Source organism: Olea europaea, unplaced genomic scaffold, assembly GCF_002742605.1.
Source record: "Olea europaea var. sylvestris unplaced genomic scaffold, O_europaea_v1 scaffold2097, whole genome shotgun sequence".
In the NCBI taxonomy this organism is placed as follows: domain Eukaryota; kingdom Viridiplantae; phylum Streptophyta; class Magnoliopsida; order Lamiales; family Oleaceae; genus Olea; species Olea europaea.
The window spans coordinates 1-25,017 of NW_019238906.1; the positions used below are offsets into that span (position 1 = coordinate 1).

General features: G+C 32.9%; 1 protein-coding gene across 1 annotated transcript; it reads left to right on the forward strand.

Annotated features, from left to right (window-relative positions):
- The first annotated feature begins 12,531 nt into the window (after positions 1-12,531).
- On the forward strand, positions 12,532-13,738 carry LOC111380124 (NAC domain-containing protein 35-like). The gene is made up of 2 exons (XM_023003598.1): positions 12,532-12,781; positions 12,989-13,738. The coding sequence occupies exons 1-2, from the start codon at positions 12,613-12,615 to the stop codon at positions 13,588-13,590; spliced, it is 771 nt and encodes a 256-aa protein (XP_022859366.1). The 5' UTR covers positions 12,532-12,612; the 3' UTR covers positions 13,591-13,738.
- Positions 13,739-25,017: the final 11,279 nt, after the last annotated feature.

The window sequence follows — 25,017 nt, forward strand, 5'->3', positions numbered from 1 at the left end:
GTAGTCAAATTTAGAATCTAAAGACCTAAGTATCTTCTCAATTACTCGAGTGTCGTTCAACTTTTCTCCATTCCTTTTTAATTAATTCACAATAGCTACTACTCTAGAGAAGTAATCAGAAATTGATTCTGATTCTTTCATATGTAAAGTTTCAAACTCACCTCGAAGTGTTTGAAGTCGAACCTTTTTCACCTTCTCAACTCCTTTGTGGGAGTTTTGCAAGATCTCCCATACTTCCTTACTTGTAGTAGCACAAGCTACTTTCTCGAACATGCCTTCATCTAAGGCTTGATAGATGAGGGTGAGCGCCTTCTTGTCCTTCTTCCTTGCATCCTTCAAACTATCCCTTTGTGCTTGGGATAGAGCAACCTCATCTTGTGGCTCCGTGTAGCCTTTCTCTACGATCTCCCATGCATCTTGCGACCCGAGCAATGCTTTCATCCTTATACTCCAATTGTCGTAGTTATCCTTGTTGAGTTGGGGGACTTGAAAAGGAATCATCCCACTTGCCATTTTTCACAAAAACCTTGGGGCTCTGATCCCAGTTTGTTGGAGGAAAGATGGGTTTACTAACTTGGATTGACTAAGGCTTTTAAGAGGAGAACACTAATAGGAAGAAGGAAGTGAAAAAGAAAACTTGTATTTCTTAAATTCAAGACTTTACACACTTTTTGGCTTGTTACAAAATGGAGGGCACTATCCCTTTATATAGTGTTTACAAGAAGATTCTAGTCCACACATTTTCTAGAGACACCTAGATCACACATCAAGATATTTTTCTAGAATTCTCTAGATATTCTTTATAAAACTACATATCTTACTTAGATATTTATATAGATTTTTCTAGTAGATATTTATATAGATTTTTCTAGATAATGCTTCTAGAAATGCTATGCATGTTGGGCCTTTTAATTGATTTGGGCCTATAAGCAAAATCCTTAAGCCCATATTATTTAGTCCAAAAATCAAGTTTACTACTCAACACTAGGAAATCAAACTTTACCCAATGTACAAGATAATTGAATTGTCAATTTGAATTTATTCTTACATCAAGAGAGAAGTTTTTAATTAAGTTCATATAGCCTACTACACACTAGAGAATTTGAAAATAAATCAACCTACTAGGTGAGACCTACTATGTAAGAGAATTCATATTGTGATTTGGAACAACTTGTATCCATCATGCATATCGCTGTATTCACATGGTTCATACAAAAGAGAATGTGTAGTTAGTAATTTTTGCTGAAAACAACAAAAAATGTTGACAAAAAAAGCTACTAGAATGGATATTCCTAAGTTAGATTCTTTAGAACACATCTAGTTTAGTGTCATTAGTTAACAACCATTTTCACTTCATCAAGGCTTCCTGGTAATGTAAACGAGTGCCTGCTATCCATTATAATTTATGCATGTATAAGATAATGAAAACTGTTAAGGAGGGGAGTTCATAAGAATGAGATTACACACTAAAATCTAGTAACTGGATCAGACGGGAAGATAAACGAAATAAAGCCTTGATTCCAATTAATAGATGTCAACTATTTGAATCATTTTCACAACTACATTCTATACAATGCATTTACCTTAAGTGGCTATTTGAATCATTTTCACTATTGCATTCAATACAATGCATTTTACCCTATTTCAGTGGATTTTAACATTATCATATATTATTTTGCATCCAAATGCATACATTACGTATAAAAAACCAAGACGATGCATTAAGAATTGGAATATTTCGTTTTCATCAGTACCATTCTCAAATAACATGTATCGATATCTAACAAGATGATGAAGGAACAATTACCTTTAACACAATGTAAGTTTAAGATGTGCAATACAAGGTCACTCAAATATACGATAAAATCAAACTTGGATATTTCTTGATAGTTGGCTGTGTCTGACATCAAATATATTTGCAGTAGATTTAGCTGTATAACCAGAAGATGAAAAAGGAAAATTTTTTGGTGACTAGTATAATACAGTTCTTTTCTTTCACAAAAAAAGGTCAGAATGAGGAATAAGCTAGATTTATAGCAAATATATTTGAATTTTAATTTTTTTTTTAAAATTCATTGAATAGACTTAATCAAAGAATAAAGCATTCTAAATATGTTCATGTCATTTTGTGCAAAAAATGGTGAAAGTTATATAAATTAACTTCAAGCTTCTTGGTTATAGGAAGAATAAACAAAATTGCATTTTTTATTCACCAAATGTGGAACCAATACCCATTAATTCCATGAATTCAAACATAAATTAAAAATAGATGCAACGACTGAGGCTGACAGTCTGAATAAAACACATAGCAACACCAAACATCAACTGATAGATGGTACTACACAGACAAAACAAGAATTATTTCTTTTCAATCGCAAGAAGAGAAACTTTCGAGTTAGATCAAGAACAAACAAGAAGAGAAGCTACAAGTACTAGACAGACATAATCCATAAGATCTTACAAAAAAAGAATATGTATATCATGTATAACCCTTTATTCACATAGATCATACACTTTATTTTTAGTGAAAACAACGAACCATGTTAACCAAAAAAAAAAAAAGCTATTGTCATGGATATTCTTAAGTTAGATTTTTAGAACGCATTTGGTTTAGTGCCATTAGTTAACTAGCATGTTTACTTCATCAAGGTATACTCATGAAACAAATTACAATGGTCAACCTAAATGCAGCAAAGAATTTAACAAACGAAGATCTCGTGATAAAGATAAAAGCAACTAAGGGTGCAAAGAGGTGGTTCTCATGAAACCGGCCCAACAAAATACATCTACATTATTTACTATAATAGGCCAGTTCTAGTATACAAGTTCTTTGTACGGTTATTTTTTTGGTAGAATAAGTACTTCCCTTGTGCAAGTAACAATTAATAACTCAGATAGGAAACTGCTTGCAATTAGTAGGACTAACAACTCATGGACAGTAGAATTCAATTCTGTTCCAGTAAGATTATATACAGTTAGTGAAATAAATAATCTTGCAAAGTTCAAATTGGTTCCCATCCTAACAGAGTTCAACAACCTTAGCATTTTAGTGCTGTCAAAAAACTTTTACAATAAAAGTTTCAAAATCTTCAAACTTTAATCCTATTAGTCAAACATTGTCTCCAATAAACCTAGAACCTTTAAAATATTCGTGTGGAATTCAGAATTTTGAGTATATATTTACCCTTCAATTTTCAAACAAAAATACAAATCAATGCAATAAAATGCTTAATATTGCTAAATAAAGAGAAAAATAGATGAACTAGAAAAAGTCAACAAACTTGTGTGTATTATATTGAGAACAAAACACTATATTTATAGGGAAGAATTAGACATACAACAGCAATAAATACTAGGATTGTAGGGATACCACTAATAATCATATTGTTCACAACAAAATTATGATTCTAACACTTCTTGAAATAACGAAGTTCTTTTCTACTTAAACCCATTTTATAATATTTGAATTTTGTTAACAAGTATTTAAATAAGTTAAAAGGGATCCTATATAAAGTGATATTTGAAAAGTTAATTTATAAATTTCTCTAAGACCTGTATAAGGTGAACGCGTAGATTCTTTTCATATTTAATATGTTCCAAATAAAGCAACTTTTTAATTGTTTAAAATAAAATGAGAATTTATTATAGCATATCAATGGACAAAATACGTGAAAATGACCGATTGAGACAGCCATATTTCCAAAATGGCCTTTGACAATTTATTTATTTATTTTTTTAAAAAAGATAAAAACTGAAATAGATATATAAAATACAAGTTGTTAATTTTACCCTTTTCAACCAAAGAAAGAAAGGAGAGAAAAAATGAAAAGAAGAAGAAAACTTCACACAATCGGCCGTAACAATCGAATCCGGTCGAGAGTTGCCATCCCTACATTCTTCCCAACGTCAAGAACCAACTAGGTTATTATCTTCAACAATGTTAGTTTTGGGTGGGATTAATAGAATAATTTTTCATTTTGCATATCTTGTGAATTTGTAATTTAAATTGTTATTTACAATGTTTATTCTTCATTATTTAGGTAAATTATTGGTTTATGATGGATTTAGGAAAAACTGGAGGCTTAGTCAGCAAAAATGACTCTTTCTTTTTTTTTTTTTTTTTTTTTTTTTTTTTTTTTTTTTTTTTTTTTTTTTTTTTTTTTTTCCTTTTTTTTTTTTTTTTTTTAATTTTTTTTGTTTTTTTTTTTTTTTCCTTTTTTTTTTTTCCCCCTTTTTTTTTTTTTTTTTTTTGGACTGTGAGGCCCAATCCTCATTTGGACAGAAAAAGTTGCCCATTTATTTCTTTTCTTTTTTCCTTTTTTTTTTCTTGTCAATTTTTTAAAAAAACTTTATAATAAATTTTTTCAATTATTTTATTTTTGTCTATAATTCTTTTTTTATTCTTCTCCTTTAATTTATTAAATCATTTAGTTTTTAATCAGTAACTGTAAAAAATTATTCCACCTCTTGCATACAGTAGTTACAATTCAATGAGCTTAATTTTCTAAGATTAAGCTTTATTTCATTATCTATTGTTCAATGATCTAAGTCGAGGAAAGCTACTTGAAACAGTAACTTTGACAGTTTCACTACCGTACTAGAGCTGCTAGATGATCAGCACATGGATATTCTACTCTAGTCCTTCCTCTGACCCTTGTATGAGTTGAGGGAGGTGTAGTACTTCGAGCAGATCATTGATACACTACTATGTCGACTGCTCAATAGGGACGAATCAAGGGGTCGAGTTTAGGTAGGGTGGACTGTGAGCGTTGAAAGCCTACCATCACCAATATCCGTGATAACGAGATTGTTTATTAATATTTAATTAAATAATATTCAAAAAATCGTACGGATTAGAACTAGAACTAGGTACAAATTTTCATTTTGGATGAAAAAATTATTTCATAATCTGCAAAATGTCCTAATTTATTTTTCAATTAGATATGCAATATATATTAACAAAATGTCAATATTAAGTTTACAATTAAAGTTAATTAAACAAGCATTATTATATTAACAAAATTGAAATTATTTATGTTCTTATATCGATTTTATGTGCTTGTATGATTCCAATTTTTCGCAATCGATTTTTTATTAACGAAAAGTGGAACATTTTATTAATTAAATAAGTCTTGTTGAAAGATTCCTTATGACACTAAGGCCAATTTTCCTACAAATTCATCCACCATTAATTGATCAAACTATCAAATCAATTGAATAGAGGGAAAAAAGAAAAGAAAAGAAAAATTAAATCAAGAAAAGGGACAAAGCATTGTTAAAATATTTCTACTTGCATTAAATTAGTAAAATTGAACATATATTATTTTGTTACGTTATGTGTTAAAAATCTACAAATGCCGTGATGGTAAAGTATGACATATGTATAAGGAAGGTAGTAGGTTCGAATCACCTTCCTTATATTTGTTTTGGTAAAAATTGTTGAAATACGAAAATTATAAAAAAAAAATATTGCTCTTGAAGAGTTTCGAATATAGGACCTCTAATTCAATAGTGAAAGGGCTAACCAACCGATTTACCAAAAAATTTTGTTGTTTATATGAATTATCAAATATATAATCTAAAAATTCTATATATTATCAGCAAAAAATTTCTCTTCGGCAAATCCATCTAGGGTGGCCCCCCAGCTGGCCGTGGTCTAAATCCGCCACTGCTTCCTAGGCCAGTCGACGATGATACCTTTCACTTTGACCTCGGGGGCAAGGTCGCTACTTTCTCCTTGTTTATGTTTACCATGATGACTGGGCTAAAAATTATGGACGATGAAGTAGCTTGTGACAATATTCAAAGAAGCAATAGGTTGCACAACGCTTATTTCTAAGGACAAGAGATGGGGCTTCTATCGCAACTGATTGGCGTAATTAAAGAATGTAACTAGATGCTAGAGAGACTGAAGCTAGAACTGGTCTACATCCTTGAGAGCATGGTGCGGTGTCATCAAAAGAGAGCGAGGACAAAGGAGGTGGCGAGCCCCGAGGAGATGGCAGTCCCTGGGCAAAGGAGGTGATGAGCTTCGACGAGGTAACGATCCAGAGAGATGGAGGAAAGGACTTTTGTTGTTGACGTATCGAAGCAGGTGATCAGTAAGATGTCGAGATTGCCATCACAGTATGACTTGTCTCCATTCACGGTTGAGGCGAAAAGGAAGGGGATTGTCGACAGGACGTACCTGAATTTATTATGAAGGTGGACCATATTAAGTAGAAAGCGTTCGAAATGGAATGGAGAAGAATTTTGCCATCGTAAATATTGTATGACTTTAGTAAAGTACGCTACGCTAACTCATATATGCTTCTTTTAATATTTTCTATGTTTCTTTTTCCGATCTAGTCATATAATACCTTATAGTATGATCTCAGACGCTTACAAGTGATTCTATGTCATCATCACTTTGGAAGCTTGGCTTGCCGATGATGTAAGTGAAGTAGTCATATTATTATTTTTTAAGTACGCATAATTTTTGTTTATTAAATGAAATAAGTTCTTCTTTTTATTGGTGTTTCTTGGTGCAATACATCGACTTGGACATGGACTTGTTGCGCAATCAAGCTCAAAGATATTCAAAATCATTTGACATTCCTAGCTTATTCATATTGAACATCGAATTCGTACGTGCCGTTATCATTCAGTATTAATCACTTCAACTTATAAGTAATGAGTATACGGTGCCTGAATAAATGCTCTAGTGGGTCATAAGGATATCGTCAAATGTTAGGGAAAGTCATGGGAGGATTGTACGCATATATACATTCCAGTGATCTCAAGTCATCACTGCATTGCCTTGTAGATATTCTTCATTGACTCAACTATGTATGTGTATGACCCCAATTTTTCATGTCTGATACAAGGTCAGTCGAGAGCAAAACTTGGAGCTAGTGGCTATGATCATTCCTTTGATAGCTAAATGAGCGAAGGTGACTATGCACGACAAACTAACCATCATGTGGGACATGATGACGACGAGATAGTTCATATAATAAGTGCTTGTAATTTTTTTTAGTTTTAAACTTAGTTTTTTCGCTACACGGAACCAAACTAACAGGTTATTATTCAATTGCAAGGTGATTATGACATGTTCACCATTCGTCTCAGTAAAAAAGTTGTAAGATTTGACTGCTCCCATGTTGGAATGATTTGCTTCCTATTTCGACCATGAACTTACTACACTCCTTAACATTGTAAGCTTTGGCTACTTTCTTGAACAATGAAACGTTGCCTTTGCCTCAAAATCTAGTCTTTAGATGCCTTATATATACTACATACAATATCTATGATGTGCCTTGGGAAAAATTTAAGCGATGCCATTTATTATAGATAGTCCCCGATCAATTAGAAAGGCAAAGTCCTTGACTTTCCCGATCACTTCCCTCAACTTTGTAAAGAACCAATACATCGATAGATCATTCTCGCTGTAGACTATCCTGAATGCAAGAGGATGAATTTAGATATTGGTGTGTTGACATGTAACAATAATCAACTTGCTTTGGTATCTAGTTTTCAGAGTTGTACCATTGACTAGAATTACTGGTCACATCGCATTTCGAAATTCTCAAATGCATTGTTCAAGAGCTATGAAGAAAAACTTAAAACAATTCTCGCCGTCTGTCTTAATAAAGAATGTTCAGCCAAGATTAATTATCCCCATGTTATAACAATACTTGGCTAATTTAGTATAGCTCTCCTCGACCTAGCCCATCAAACTCTCTAATGTGCATACTCTGGCCTTTCAATCCCCCGACCACTCCGTACTCTCGACGGACGTAGTTAATGATGTCCAAAGTTCTATAGATTGTTCATGGATCTTGATACTTGTGCATATCTATTGATCAATAAACCATGCATGAGCTTGCATGTGATCATTTCAACGAATTCTCACTTCACAAGTATGTTCCATGTAAATTTATGAACTCCAAATAACTCATTCGTATCCATCTTAGTCACTCACAAGCCCCAACAGCAACTGTTGTCGACACATAAAATTATCAACAATGGCTTGTTTGATTTACTTTACCTTAAACTCAAAGTTGTATTTTGATATTATCCGGTTCACAACTTCCTGTAAATCTTTCTTTGTTCCAAACAATTGCTCAACATACAAATCCTCACACATAAAGAATTAGAGGATTATCCACTCGATCAAGCCCCTAAGCTCATACCCCGATCATGTCTCTGACAAAATAGAGCAATCAAATCATCATTTATAAATTCATTTTCATTTTCGTTGTTGTTATATATCGATGAAATTTTGTATGTAGCAGGGAAATCACGATGAGAAGCAACTGTCTCGAGAATAATCACATCATCATCACAAGTTATCTCTACTGTGTCCCAAAAATTAATGGCGTTGTCATTCGTTCCATCCGAATTTTTGTGTTCACCTTCGGTGATATCATTCCTCACTAAAGTCATGCAAAGAAGAGTCGTGTGCCTTTTGTTCAATTCAAATAGATAATTCACTTCAGCATTAGAAGTAACCTTCGTAGGTGGAATCGAATGAACGCTTGTTGAATAGAATCTCAGTTCCATATCATATTGAGAAGAATTGACATTCAGCGTGTTTTGTAAGTCATGGTACATTCCTGCATACGATGTACTCTCTGTTATGAAAATTGAAATAACACCACGTATATCACTCATCCATTTTCATATCCATCGATCATTTTCATTCAATTTTAAATCTCCAAAGTAACAAACCGAGATTACAACCATATCTGCATGACAAAAAAGAATTTTTAATTATAAGAAAAAAATAGTTAGAAATTCGACTTGACAATAGTGGCAACAGAAATTTATGAATAAACAAATTAACATACGGCTATTACACAGCCAGCTTACTGTCCGGCTGTATAACTGGCTTTTATGATCGATTATTTAACGATCGGTTGTATTGTGTCGATCTAAAAGAATTCATTATATAGATGAATTTTTTTCTTATTCATGCTCAAAAATTTTTATATTTGTTAAAAAATTTATCTGCATGTTAATGTATGTCAAAATAAGATTTATCGATTAAAAATGTATACTAATTTAACGAAAACGAAATTAAACATACGTAAATATACTTATTGATTTGAAGTAATTGATATAAAAAAATATTTTCTTGTTCAACATCGGATAAATTTTTAAGATTTTGAAGTTGAAGAAGATTCAAGATGAGAGAGATTTTATCTATATTAGAATAAATAGACAAGAAAAGTTAGCTTATATTGAAATTTTAAGTGGGAAGTATCTAGTTTTCACTTACTAACTAAACATGTAGTATTGTCTTTTAAACAAAATAATATTTTGTAATTGCATAATATATTTAAGGATATATTTATCTTTTACTATCCAACAGATCATTGTAAAAATATGATATAGTTGAAAAGTCAAAGCGGAAATAAGGGATTTGATCAGATTAATTTTAAAAGTATCCCCATATCAATGAACCCTAAAGGCAACTTTAGAATATTGCTTCAATAGGCCCAATGCCAACTAAGGACGTCAAATAGGATGAGCCACTTGTTAGCCCAGCTTCTCCTGAAAGCAAATGGGAGGACGAGCCGAGTTGACATTTTTCCGTGCAAGCCACTGACATTGGTGCGGAGGAAAAGCAGTTCCCTATATGATAGGTGACACTTTTGCAAGTGATTGCCATCAAAGAAATAAGATGTTGATTGTAAAAATAAATCAATGGGACAAGTAGCTCGTGAGCTAGTTCAAATCACTTCATCAGTAGAATGAGCCAAGTCGAAATATTTTTAAACAAGCTGGCTCATCTCAAGACAAGCATGAACATCCTACTCCCTGCCAAAGAAAGGAACACATCGCCATGGATTGAATATGTAGAGCCAACTTGCCTACTTAACGACAACACAAGCAACTCATGTTTGTCTACCATTCATAATCTTATTATATATGATCAAATCACTTTTGATCTATATATTTCGTAAGCTTACGAGTACTATCTACTTATTTACCATTTATTTCTGTCTATTTATAATTTAGCCCCATGTTTGGTAAGAAATTAAAATTCTAATTTTAATCTAAATCAAAGTTAATAACTAATTTTAATCACACATTTTATGGGATCAAAAAAATTCAATCACATATTTTATCAACTTTTATCAAAATTTACTAAAAAATTGATTTTAATTTTCACCAAACATGGACTTAATCTATTTATAAACAACTCCCAAACTTGCTAGAATTGAATGTATTCAAACTTGGCCGCCATAGATCAACATTTGTTCTCCTCCTACCCTAATTCTTTTTTACAGGGTAGAAACTAAAATAAAAATTCTCAAAATTACTGTTTAAATTCTTTACCAGTTGCCATAACATTTAAGATTCAGTGAATCTGCAAAGAAAGCCTCTAGTTCCATTAAATTTTTTGAAACAAACTATTAATTATGCCCTCGTTTGATCCTCATTTTCATCCTACTAATGCATTTTCATGTCAAATCATGGTGGGCCCGGCTACATGGCTATCATTTCAAATGTATAAAAATTACCACACCTTTCCCATTTTACCCTCATTGAATTGGACAAAAAGTAGGAAAGATTTCAACAGTCTTTCAATATTCAAAGGGCATATGTGGGAAAATGGGATAAAAACTACAGTAAATGGGACTGCACTGGAGGACCCATGGTGTCAGACTAACGTTCGATTTTCTCATTTTAGTCAGGCAAAAATGTGGAACAAACACACGCTATATATTAACCAAAGTTCCAATTATAACCTAAGGGTACATTGGAGAAAAAGAAACGAACTGAGTCAAGAATAGAAAAATGTTAAGTCTAGCGAAGACTAAAAGAGTCAAGAATGTGGGCCCAGTTTTTGTAAGATTTTCCAAGTCAAGAGTCAAGAATGTGGGTACCTCAATTAATCAAATGAAACATCTGCCTTTTTTTCTTTTTTATTTTTTTATTTTTTTTATTTTACTTTTATTAAATTTCATGATAAATAAAAACAAGTGGACTACACGGTTTTCTTTGTATCTTGATTTTTTTTTTTTTTTTTGTGTGTAATCTTCTATCTGGACAATCTTGACAATGATATAAAATAAAAGAATAATTAAGTTGCAAATTACATTCTAGTGTTTCAAATAAGCAATTATTGATCAACCATTGTGATTCGAAAAAATGAGATTAAGTAATGTTTATGTTAACTATGCTCTTGTTTGATCCCAATTATTTTTAAAATATATTATTCTCTATTCTTTTCATTTCAATAAAATATTATTTTGCCCAAATTAAATTATTTTTTATTTTATTTTATTTTTTTTTACTTTTAACCACACAATCTCTATCAATTTACTATTTCAAAATGCATTTTTTTAATAAAAATGGGCTCAAATATGAGTCTAGAATTTTCATGAACTTTGCAAACATAGGTAGACATATTACATAAATTGAAACAGAAATGAAAGTTTAATAATTTGGGAAAAATATATATGATGACTAGTAAAAATGCCTTTTTAAAATGATAAATAGATTGTTTTTCACTCGACAAAATATGCAATCAATAGATTGTCTAAAACAAGGGAAGAATAATTTACAATTATTGTAAAACGAATAACTTTCAAAGCTCAAAAAGACTAGATTGATTTTCTTTCTTTTTCTCATGACTTTAGTTATTTTATTTGTCCAAGGGAGTCAAAATTCTATAATAACTTGTAAATGAAGACCAAGTCATGGTAAGAAATTATTTGCAAGTATTGAACTCAACCCCAAAGGGTTATATTCACAATCCCGCGTAGTATATCTTGTTTCATTATTATAAATATGACAAACGATATTTACTGAAATAAAAATTTCTTCTATTCTATTGTCAAATTAAATAATGAATTAAGATTTGTTGTCCCAAACTTGTTATCCTCTAACACATTTTTAATGACTTAACCTCCCATCACTTCTTATCAAATGAGGAAGCGTTAACATGATGACAATGTGTAATACATTGATGTGTCAAAAAAGCCCAAAGTCGCTACCTTAACCTGCAAGGAGGATGATGCAATTACAAGACTAGTGACCAGAGTGAAGTAGTAACAAAGTAGTCATGCTGTAAGGCGCGCCTTGGTCACCTCATTTTTAGGGAGAGCTAATGCTTTGGGTCATCTGATCTGAGTGGATGACGTTTCGTATGTTGACGTCTTTCTATGTGTTAAGAATCGATATGTGTACATGTACTAAAGAGATGAGCATGAAAATATCAAATTCTGGACACTAGACATGAGCCGTATACTATTACAACCCATTTTTATTTGTTAGTACGACTAAGTCAAGAGGTTTAAATTTCTGACCACCACTTTTTCCTAGAAATTTAAAGCTTGAAAAGAAATTGAAATACAATGCTATTGGAAATTCAAGAGAAACAGATGGCGACAATAGTGTCATGTGCTGTCCATGTTCCGACAGCGCTATAAACGCGTGATATGAATTAAAGTCACTCTCTCTTACTCTATTGTTTATCAAGACTCATTCTTATCGGTGCCCCTACATAAACTAAGGTCTTTCTTGACTTCTTGTTTATAAATAAACTCTCCCATGGTATAAGTTTGCATGCCAAAATTCTGAAAGAAACAAACATTTTCTGAACAACTTAAAATACCAATGGATGAATCAACATCGGAGCTTAGGTTGCCAGGTTTCAGATTTCATCCTACTGAGGAAGAACTTCTCAGTTTCTACCTTAAAAATATGGTCCTCCGGAAAAACTCGCGCAGTGCCAATATCATAGGTTTTCTTAATATATACCATCACGACCCTTGGGATTTGCCAGGTAACTAAATAATGATTCTGTCTTTCACTTTCTTTGTTTCTAGTTTATTATGTTATGCTTGGTTATCAAGTTGTTATAAGCCCACAAGTCGAGCCTTGATTTAGCAATGTGAGACAGGATTTCTCTTTCTGCAACAAGCGGACATCTCAAGAAGAGTGTGTGCATGTTTCATTTTAAAAAATAATGGTTTTGATTTGGTTGAAACAGGGCTGGCAAAAATTGGGGAGAGAGAATGGTACTTCTTTGTGCCAAGGAACAAAAAACATGGGAGTGGAGGGAGGCCTAACAGGACAACTCGAAATGGGTTTTGGAAGGCAACAGGCTCTGATCGTAAAATACTAAACATTTCTGATCCAAAAAGAATGTTGGGTCTAAAAAAGACACTTGTGTTTTACAATGGGAGAGCACCTCGAGGACTAAAGACTGATTGGATCATGAATGAATATCGCTTACCAGATACATGCGACATCGTATTGTGTAAAATTTATAGGAAGGCAACCTCCTTAAAGGTGATGGAGCAGAGGGCTGCAGCAATGGATGAGCAAGTAAAGCCAGTTCTACCCCTAAACCCGCCCACTCCTTCCATGGACACCATGTTAGAGTGGGAATATAGTGATGTATCGGAGAAACGTTTAACAAAGATGTCGAGTAATGGTATAATGTTGCCAAATGGTGAAGAGAAAGTAGAACATCTCCAACTGCCCAAATTGACCACGGACTGGAATCTAGACTCTTTCTGGACACAATTTCATAGCCCTTGGCTTGACAAATTTAACACCTTTAGCCAATTTGTGGAATTTTTGAACTAATATCTTGTCCAAGGTTTGTAAAAGATTTACTTCCCATTTCGAAAAACTATGAATTAACATTTGGTTTTCCTGGTGGCATTGATGTCGACACTGTAACGTGCCCAAAAATTTTCGTATTTATTATTATAAGTACAATTTCGTGTTGCAATTAGATAAAATAATTTACATATTTCAATTTGGGAAAGGAATAAATCGATAAAGATGTCTAAATTCCTTATGAACTGGGAAAATGAAAGATCGTGGCTCTTTCAAAAGCCCCCATTGGGTCAACCTTAATAAGGATGTGATGTATTGGGCTGTACAATGGATCAATTAGGCCTGAAAACTTTGGGCTAATAAAATTTTGGGAAAAATTCATAATCAAGAGCAAAAGTATAGCCCATTTCAATAATAAAAGAACAAGTTTGAAATTTCACATATCAGATATTCATACATATATATACTAATATATTTGACAAAAAATTGGATACCAAAAAATCAGCGCAACTTACCAAAATAGCCAACTCTCCATACATTACAATTCATCCCCTAGTTGATGGTAAAAGTCACAAAGATTTGAAATTGGCTATACAGTGTGCCAGAGCTCTCTCACACATTCCTGGTCACAATTTGCAGACATACGATCACATTACATCAAAATAATCAGATGAGTCGTTTAAACAGATGCTGATACGTCATTAGAAATTGAATTCAGAACGTTCATATTGACCAGGTATGTAATTATGATTAATTAAATCCAATTTGTCGTTTCTTCTTACTACCTAAGCATCCATCAATCAAATTACGGTTGTATGCAACGAACGATTACATTATGATGGACAATAAGTGAAAAATTGATGTAACTATTTAAATAAATAATCGGGCAACATATCTCATCTGTCTGGGAGTTGTGGTCGTGAACAGGACGCAGTGATATTCGAAACGTGTTGTAACTGTTATACATAACTTTTAACTATTTAATTAGTGAATGTAACTCTTTGTTGTCATGGTGTGTGGGTGTTTGTGTGCCACATGTGAAAAATCTATCCAATGAATAGTGACATGTGCTGTGACCATTACAAAAGAACTTCCGACTTCATAATCAAAATCTGTAACTTCGGCAACTTAAACATCTAGGTGTTGTGTGACACTTGTGAAAAAATTTGTGCCACCCGTGCCGTGACAATTATACCGTAGTGTGTCATTTTTTCCATTGAATCTATGAAATGTGATGTTACTTGTATTGCTTGAATCTAATCATATACAATCCACTCTTTGTTACTGTAACAATATTCTTCATGTTTTGTAATTTAGTATGAACATCTGACCTGCATCTAATCAATATGTGACCATGATAGACATAGCTTTGACATGCGTTTGTTGTGATTGAAATTGGATTTGTGATTGATTATGTTTCGGTTCATATTGCAGAAATGAGATTCGTTCACGTTTGTTTGTTGAATGACTCACAAATGTCGTTAGTGTTGATTGATTGCAATTACGAGTATATGAAGCTTGTTGATACAGTTATGACAGAGTTTGGTTTGGACCCTGCAAAGGTGACTGTGACAATAAAGTATATATTGAATAGTGATATGCCTCTGATAACAATTAAAAGTGACAATAATGTGTTGTCATACATGGTTTTTGAAGGATATGAATCGTGACCCTTCTAAATATCCAATACACATTGAGGTCACAGCTATAGATAGCCAAAATAGGCCTACCGCGATATCAGTTGCTATTCAATCTAATGAACATGGTTTTTCATTAACAGATATGATATTAAATATATGTGGAGCAATATTAAAGCCGTCAAGTGACACGTTTGAATATAAGGTCACAGTTGTGACGGTCGCAGATGCTAGGGATGTAGAGGAATGAATGGTTTTTCATAACAAGGAGATTATGAAATTGAGCTTGTTGTTTTATGCAATCTAGCATATGTTTGAATATGTGGTCATTTGGTCAATAAGAAAGATTATAATGTTTACATGACGAGTGTAGTTGGATATGCAGAGCATCGAAGTTAGTCAAAACAGATATGTTTAAAATCAAACATATCATGGCTACGAACATCATACTCAGTACTCATAGTCAAGTAACAAAGACAGTTGTGTTATCCTGCATTAAGTACAAGTACACATTGTCACACAATATATGCATGTCGAAAGGTATACGCAATGACATGCTCATACATATGGAGTATTGTTGAACTATGTCAAGGTTTGGCGATCTTGAGAAGAAACTTTAAAAATGCTAAAGGGTAATCCAACTGATTTGTTCAGTAAGATACGAAGATTCTTTTCCATGTTGCAGCAAACAAATACTAGAATGGTCACAAGCCTAGAAATTGATGGTCACGGTAGGTTTAAATATTTCTTCATGACACTAGGTGCTAGGGCTGTAAGCAAAAACCGTCAAACCGAAAAATAGAATCGAAACCGCATTTTAGAAACTGTCGATTTGGTGCCACCTGAACCCGGTCAACGAAATGGTTTTGACCCAAACCAAACCGGTCAAAATGGTTTGGTTTAGGTTTGATAATTTTAATTGTGATTTAAAACTAAACCGGACTGGTGAAAAAATATATAAAAATAAAAAAAATGAAAAAATGAAATTTTTTGAAAATTCATCCAAATATTTAAAATTCAATAGTTTTGTCATTTGTAGGTATTTTTGTCAATTTTTAATTTTCTAATACAGATATATTATTATTATTATCCAATAATCATAATTTATATCTAATAATCTCAAGACTAACATAATCTATCAAAAGTCATTTTCCTCTTTAAAATTTAGATGACCTCCAGCCGACATCCAACATAGGCTTGACCCTCCGACACCACATCTTTTTTAGATTTTTCACGCCTCTTCAAAGTTAAATTGAAATCCATTAGAGACAAAGAGATATTACACCTTCAGTGATAATAATTGTTATGAATAAAGTTTCAGATCAATAATTTTTTTGGAGCAAACTAAGGTAAGAATTTGAAATTAAATGCGTTTCGTAACATAATACAAATATAAACTTGTGTAATTGTTATGTTTAGATATTATAAACAATTGCTTTATTAGTGTGGTTGGTTATTTTCTTTGTCTAATCAGTATCATTTTTTCAGATATGATGATCACGAGGTTTTGTTGGACATCATTATATTTTTTAGCCTTATATCTAGTTTAGTAGACTTGTATTGTAATGTTATTGTATCGTCATTAGCCTAAAAAATATGAACAAAAATGAAAAAAACTATGTTTTAGTTTATTGTGATTTCACTTTGATTTAGTTGGTATTTAAATTTTTAGTACATATATTTAGCTCTGTTTGAGCTATATTTTTCATATCATCATAATGAGAAAATTGACCGTCGGAGAGGAAGCTGGGTCCCACACATGAAACAGCAGGTCAACAAAGGTGGCTGAACTTGTGGGATAACGGTCCAAATTTTCATTTTTTTGTCCCAAAAGTTTTGTTCAAACAGGGGCTTAATTTGGTTTAGATTTATTGCTCGTGAGATATAAATATATATTGAATTCAATGAATTAATGACATAAAAGTAGACGGGCAAAAAAAATATGGGGAAACCAACAATTTAAAATCGGACCAGACCGTTAGGTTTAGGTTTGAGTTTTTTTCAAACCGTTCAAAATGGTTTGATTTAGGTTTAGGTTTTTCTCAAACCGGTTTAAACGATTTGGTTTGAAAATTTGTCAAAAACCGGTAAAATTGGACTGCTTACACCCCTACTAAGTGCGTCAATATGGGGATGAAAATATTGTAGGCCAGTTGTTGTGGTTGATAGCACATATCTAAATGGACACTATGGTGGGACCTTATTCAAGGCATGTACTTAAGATGTAAATAACATCATATTCATACTTGCTTTGGGGATACGAGAACGATAACTCTTGGTCATGATTTTTTGGACAGTTAAAGAAAGCCTATGAGGATAAGAAAGATTGAGCTTTGTATCAGATCGTCATAACAGCATCAAAGAGGCAATTAAAAACGTGTATCTATAAACTTGTCATGAGATTTTTTTTACCATCTTCTACAAAATCTGAAATCGCATTATAGAAGATGGGGTCAAAACATAACACAAGCATTCAATTCTGCTGTTCGGGCTTACACATTTTCGATATACAAATATAACATGCAACAGCTCGTTGCAATTAATGAGAAGATAAGGGGTTACCTTGTAATATACTATAATTTATCGGCAATCTATATTCATTTAAATAAATTTATTATCATCCTGTACACTGTATGATATATGTCTCCATGTTTTTATTTATATGATGGTATTGGACCTAAGAGATGATCACGTTTCAACATGCCTTCGAACTTGTGTTCGGCAATGACATCAAATACAGTGGAGTCAGTTAATGCGGTTACAAAGTTTGACAAGAACTATGCTATTTCAGCTTTTTTGGAGTCGTCGTGACAAATTATACAATTTTGGTTCTGTAGACACAGAGAGACTACGAAAGGCACTTTTATGACCTTGTCAAGCAAGTATGAGAAGTAGATGAAAGAACAGAGCACATATATGAAAAACTTGAGGGTAATGTCAATTGCTGTGACTTAAACTATAATCTGTAACTTTCGATATCAATTCTGTGACCTAAGCTATCTGATAATTCTAGTTTTTGTCTTATAAATGTGCTTTGACCATTTTCAGGATCTGTGATTTGTGTTGTAACCTGTACTATGATATTTGTTTAATATTTGTGCAATGTAATATACGTATGTGACATGTACTTTCATTCGTGTCCTAAAATTTGTTTACATGACTTATTGTATATATAACTTGCATCAATAATTGCAGATTTCTCCCATTAATCAGGCAATGTTTTCAGTTAGTGGTGAAAGTTTATCTTTCGTTGTTGATATAGAAAAACGGACATGCACTTGTAGGATGCTTGAAGTTGATCAACTATCTTGTTCACACTCTTTGCCCGTGTTTGCAAGTATGAAGATAGATCCATATGAGTACTGTTCTTACTACTGCACAAGTGAAGCACACAGAAATGTATATAAGAAACCATATTTCTCGTTTGAGATCTAACTGAATAGATAGTGTCAGATGAAGTCCATGACATAGTTACACTAACATTTAATCAAAAACGTAGTTGTGGAGGGCCTACTGAGAAGAGATTCCAATCAGCATATGAAAAGAACATAATTGTCAAATGCAGTTGGTGTGGTAAAAGTGGTCACAACCGCAGAATGTGTAGCTACCTAGCTCAGTTAAGTCAAAGCCAGTCAAAGAATAAAGAAAAGAAAATGAGGAAGATTTATAATACACATTGACCTAAATACAATAATTTCTTTATTTTTTTTTTCATTTGTTGATTGTATGAAATGCAGGATGTAAAATATAAGAGGATACGTATATTGATTCAATCATTACCAATAGAAGTTTCTAATTTTGTCCTGATAATTCTGGTTTTTTTTACTCATAAATATGTTGTGACCATATTGAATATCTATGACCTGTGCTATGACTTCAATGCAAAGCCTTGCGACTATCTAGTCAAGATATGTGACCTATTGCACATATGACATGCGTGTGCAGTGTGTCACATATGAAGACTTTTATGTGAAATGTGATGTGACCATTATGCAATGACCTGTGACTTTTCAATAAAAATATGTGACTTGACACGTGTTTGGAATGTGGCCCATATGAAAACCTGATTTTGAAATCTATTGTGACCAAATTTATGACATGTGACCTATGCTGTGACCTTTTAGGAATTATCTGTCACTGTCCAATCAGAAATGTGACCTAAACATAGTATGACACATGTCTGTAGTGTGTCACATATGAAAACATGTCTTCAACATGAGTTGTAAACGTGTCAATGACTTATGACTTGTACTGTGATCACTATGCAATGCCCTGTGAGTTTTTGGAAAGAATCTGTGAACATGACGGTGATTCAGTTGTAGTGTGAGGTAGGGAAAAAACTTGTCCATCACCTATGCTTTTATATTGAGTTCTGAGACTAGGTCAATGATACGTCATCAATCATGCGAAATATGACGTACAATTAATCATTTCAAGACAATGTAAATGAAGCGCTTCAACAGCTACCTTAATGGTCAATCTAAACAATTAAAAATAATAGGTACATAGTCACTACAAACAAATTTCTAAATAAGAGAACATGTTTCCATCTATTACAACTTGTGACTGCACTTTGAACTATCACTCTATAACAATGCTTTGTCCTCCAGTTTGTTGTATCTCTTTGTGGCCTTTTTGATTTCCCGATATCTAAACTACAATGATGCTATATCTAGCCATGCTCTATCCGCATCCAATTTTATAGACATAAACCCTATGTCATCATGTATCATGTACTCCGTATATTTAACCAAATATATGTTGTAATCACATCTGAAGAAGAAACATCAATCTATTAGGTATGAAATCCAACATGTAATAGTATGGTTAACTATAAAGTGGTGGTAAAAACATACCCATTTTTCTGTTGGGAAGGGATAAATCAAGATCACCTTCAACTGCATCGAATCTTCTTTCCATATTCCAATACATTTCATGAGATATGGAATCATTTTGATAAAGGGTTTAATTCCAATACGGACCTTTACATCATTGTATGACTTCCTGACCGAATTCAATACAAGTACGACAAGTATCCAATGTTTTTGTTGGTAGGTAGAATTGGAATAAATAAAAGGTCACATCAGCCCATAGAGTGCTCAATGGAATCCATGCACCTGTAATGTCATCAATCAGTCTTTCATCTGTCACAACAATTGGATTTTGGTTGAACTTTGGACACATGTTCTTGAACTTGGCCTAAAACAATGAGTCAATCGTGGTAGCAATGAACTTGACATTTTTCCCATTTCTTACTAACTAATGTACGTAGTAAAAGCACGCATCCGTATGTTATCAAGATGTAAATATGATATACAATTAGGAAGTCATATAATTGACAAAAAAATAAGTTTGAATATTTATGTAGATTGACAATTGCCTCAGTGAATATGCTTCGCTGCACTGTTAATATGAACTGTGACATATTAAAAAGGAATGTGTGACCAATAACATGTGGTCTGTGACCATTGCAGATTTGCTCTACGAACATATTTAAGATCTATGACCTATACAGTGATCACTGTAGATATGTGTTTTATATGAAACACATATTGTGACCTATTGCACGTATGACCTGTGACCTAATATACGTGTGACCTATGACTTTTATGGAATGACTTGTGAAATATACACGTGTGACCTACGTGTGTAGTGTGTTTTATATGAAAACGTGTGTGAGAAATGTGATGTGACCATTATATAATGACCTGTGACTCATGTGTTATGTAATACCTGTCCATTACAAGTGTGACTTGTAATTAGCAACGTACCGATCTATTCAACGACACCTTCCTAGATACAAGATCATACCACCACGTCTTATTTCCTAACAGGTACTGATCGATAGAAAAAGGTAGATGAATAATATCGTCTTTATCATTGAACTTCTACATGCAAATGAAAAGAAATAATTTATTATTCGAAAAGTATGAAAATAAGACAAATGTTTCATACTTATTTTGAGGTTTGTATCCTCTTTGAAACCAGTTTTGGAAGTCAGCGATATCTACATCATCTGCATGCTGATTTTAGTGCTCGATCCTAAAGATTTGATTTGTCTCCCTTCATTGACAATGTATGGAGACTGAAGTGCTTCAGTCGGCCTGGGACCTCTCTTAATTGATAATCTAGAACTTGGTATAGCATTATGTGATTCCTGCATAATAAATATGTGTTATAATCTATGATATATACTATTCTACAAATACGATAGAATTGTTTGGTACCTTATGCTCAATAGATTATGTCTCCTTCTTGCACTTTTTTAGATGTCATTGCCTTCAACTGGCTTGGTTGCATAGATCCAACACCCAGATTGAATTATGGAGGCTAAAGGGAATATGAGAATTCAAATTCACCCATAGAGTCAACCTTGCATTTGCCTTTCGAATTAATATTTCTATCCACATTTGTATCCTGAAAAGCAGCACAAAAAATTGCATTTCAGCGATAAATAAGAAGCATTCAAGAAATCATGTGGTAACAAATGAGTTACTAACTTCATCCATAGGTCTGAATTCTCTGACAATGTATGGCCATGATCTCTCTCTAAATTTGTACATAATTTCATCCATCGAACTAGAAATCTAGGCAGTAATAGATTCAGATATAAGTTGTATGTTTGATTTGATGTCTAGCGAGTCTATATAGGTTTTACCTTGCATACATATAACGAGATTCAATTTCTTGTGCTGATCAGACTTCAATAATGGCATCTATGACTGCATTGCATTGAGCTGTCGATTGAGCAACTGATTTTTGGACTAGAGTTCAGATATTTGTCCGTTGATCTATTTTCTCAATTCCTCAACCACCTGCACCACATGAACAACTATAATTAGGTCACTAATGATGGTGAAAAGTAGAATAAAATATTAACCTGTGACCTATATTGAAATTCCATATGACGTGTGACCTAGTAACTGAGACTGTGACATTAAATATAAACCTGTAACCCATAATGAATGAATGTATCAACAACATTTGATAACTATAAATGGACTTGTCACATGATAGATAAAATTGTAACAACCTTACATCATTTGATGGCTAACCCGCTGAATTAGAAGTAAGCGAAATCACGAATCAGTTATGTCGGTCGACTTACCCCCTTATCGAATGATGTCCCCTGCAGATGGGTAGGGGGTTAACAAAACTATCATCATCAACATGCATATCAGAGTGCCCAAGTCTTCCATCAGTTATCATAAGCATAAGAGTAGATGGTTTCACCCTGAGGTACTTGGCTTTCTACTGGTCCTAGCACGATGAACTGATCGGTCTATACTAGCACCATCTCTCTTCTCCCTACCTGAACAATCAGGTTGGACAGGTTTGATAAACTGTACCTAAGTCATGTATTACATTGTCATTTCAACTTCTGGGGGCCCGATTCACATACTTCCATCTGTTATTCCAAATACATAGAAAATGTAATGGCAGCAAAATGACAATGTAGAAATGATCAAATCAAATGTTCAGCCGTAATGCTATATAACTATATGTTGAAATCAATAGTTACATTAATATGTGTTGTGATATAACAATGTGCAGCATGTCGTAAAGATGCTTGTGACCCTATTGAGTTTTTATGACCTATAGCAGTTGAAATGTAACACACAGTATGATAGGTGACGCACTCAATGTGATCTGTGACGTATATGTGTATATGTAACCGTTTGAATATGATCTATGACTTAATGAATGTGATTTGTGACTTAAAGAAATTAATTTTTGACCCATTCAATATGATCTATGACATATAAAGATGTGTAGGTACTAATAAACACCTATAAAGATTTACCATTCTGCATAAAGCACTTTAATTATCATAGAAATGAGTTGGGAAGTAATTTCCTAAGTACTTAATTGAATCTTCATAATTTAATTGTCTCCTTGAGCCAAGATCTTGGGATCTCCAGTCAACAAGGTAGAATTATCCTTAAACGACTCTTATATAGCATGATTTAATCACTCAAACTTGTAGAATTTCCCATGAACAATTGTTCTCCTTTCAATTCATGATAGTGTGAGAACATGGTCTTATCTGCACAAATATGGCCGGTAGCATCCTTATCAATCTACCAATCCCTTGGATTACCAACTGTATTGCATTTAGAAGCAACTGTAGATAGACTTATATATTGAACCCCTTCAGGTGGGATGCCTCTTTCAAACGCATTTGCTTGTGCAGTTTTCTTCAACTTTCAACAGTCATTTAAACGATGTTCAACTTTTCCACAATTGTAATAATTGCCTTTAAACTTCTTGGCATTCTTGGAGTTATTTTCTCTTGGTGCATCACCAGATATCTTACATTTCTTGTTCTTCAAACCTGTTTCAACAAAGTTTGGTCCAAGTTGAACTGTAGACTTTCTTTTGATTTTCTATTATCTTTTTCAATCCTCAACCAAACTATCAACTCTTTCAAGTTCATTTCTTTGCATTTGTTCTTGAGATAGTTTATGAAATCTCTCTACAAAAGAGGGAGTTTCCTAATGACGGCTGCAACTTGAAATGATTCATTCAATTCCATCTTTTTCGCATGTATGTCATGAGTTAGAACTTGAAGTTCTTATATTTGACTTGTCATTGTCTTGGAATCTACTAATTTGTAGTCCAAAAAACTTGTCGACAATGAACTTCTTTGTTCCGACATCCTCAATTTTGTACTTCTTTTCTAATAAATCCCATAAATTCATGATCGAGTCCTTCAAACTGTACATTCCATAAAGTGTATTGTCTAATTCATTTAGGAAGTAGTTTTTGCAAAGAAAATTTGAGTACTTTCATGCATCCAATACAACATTCTACTCATGATTTTTTCCCTCTTGTACTATAGGAGCTATCTCTTTTAAGAACTTTGCCAAATTCAAAGTCATAAGATAGAACAACATCTATTGTTGTCATATATTGAAATCAACACCTCCAAACATTTCTAATTTTTCTCATGTGGAATATAAGATTTTGACATTGGTATAGCCATAGGTAGAAGCACATGGTTTGTACCATTCATTGTTTGTCTTGAAGTAGTCTCGACGATATTCATTTCTGTTACATAAATAGAAGTTCAACGCATAGGATAAATGAAAGGAATAGTAGGTGAAGGCTCATTCCAAAGATGAAGAAAATTGGTTCGCTTTTTAATAAACTATAAAAAATTTATTTTAAGATTGTTAGTGAGATATGTAGGAAAATGGTTGTTTGTCAATATACAAAATAATTGTTAATTTTTATTTATAGGAGCATAATTAAACTCTATGTAAATTAGAAATGAAAAGAAAGAAGGATAATGAAAAGAATGGGAGGAAAAGAGATTCGAGGTAAATGATTAACATTTTTTCCTTAAGATAAAAATGCCTTGCTATGGTGCTAATGGATTACGACACTTGACTCTCAAGATACAATGGATACAACTTATGATAAGAGTACTTCAAACCACGAAACAATAGTGAATTCGCATGACGCGCGCTAGTGACATATTTTTAGTAGAAACTTTCTGTTCACCTGTCACTTGAGCAATGGCTTTGCCACTCGCATGGCACTAGCCTGTCGCTTAAGCGCTAGTACTATATGATTTTTCTTCTTTTTCTCATTTTTCCTTCCAACTTTGGACCACAATTTCTCATTCATCCGGAATTGATTTTAAGATTCCAAATATATTACGACAATCTACCCGATGAGTAGAAGAAGTTAGCCTATTTATTTTTATAATTTGACTATTGGATTAAGTCCAAATATTTGGTTGAAGTTGACACAAAATCACTTTTCAAATTTATAAACCAAATTCCAATAAAATTGAGAGTAATTAATA

Excerpts from the sequence above, each read along its gene's own strand:
- LOC111380124 (XM_023003598.1), top strand. The coding sequence starts at position 12,613 with ATGGATGAATCAACATCGGAGCTTAGGTTGCCAGGTTTCAGATTTCAT. Across the intron at positions 12,782-12,988 it reads CGACCCTTGGGATTTGCCAG|GGCTGGCAAAAATTGGGGAG; the intron begins GTAACTAAATAA and ends TGGTTGAAACAG.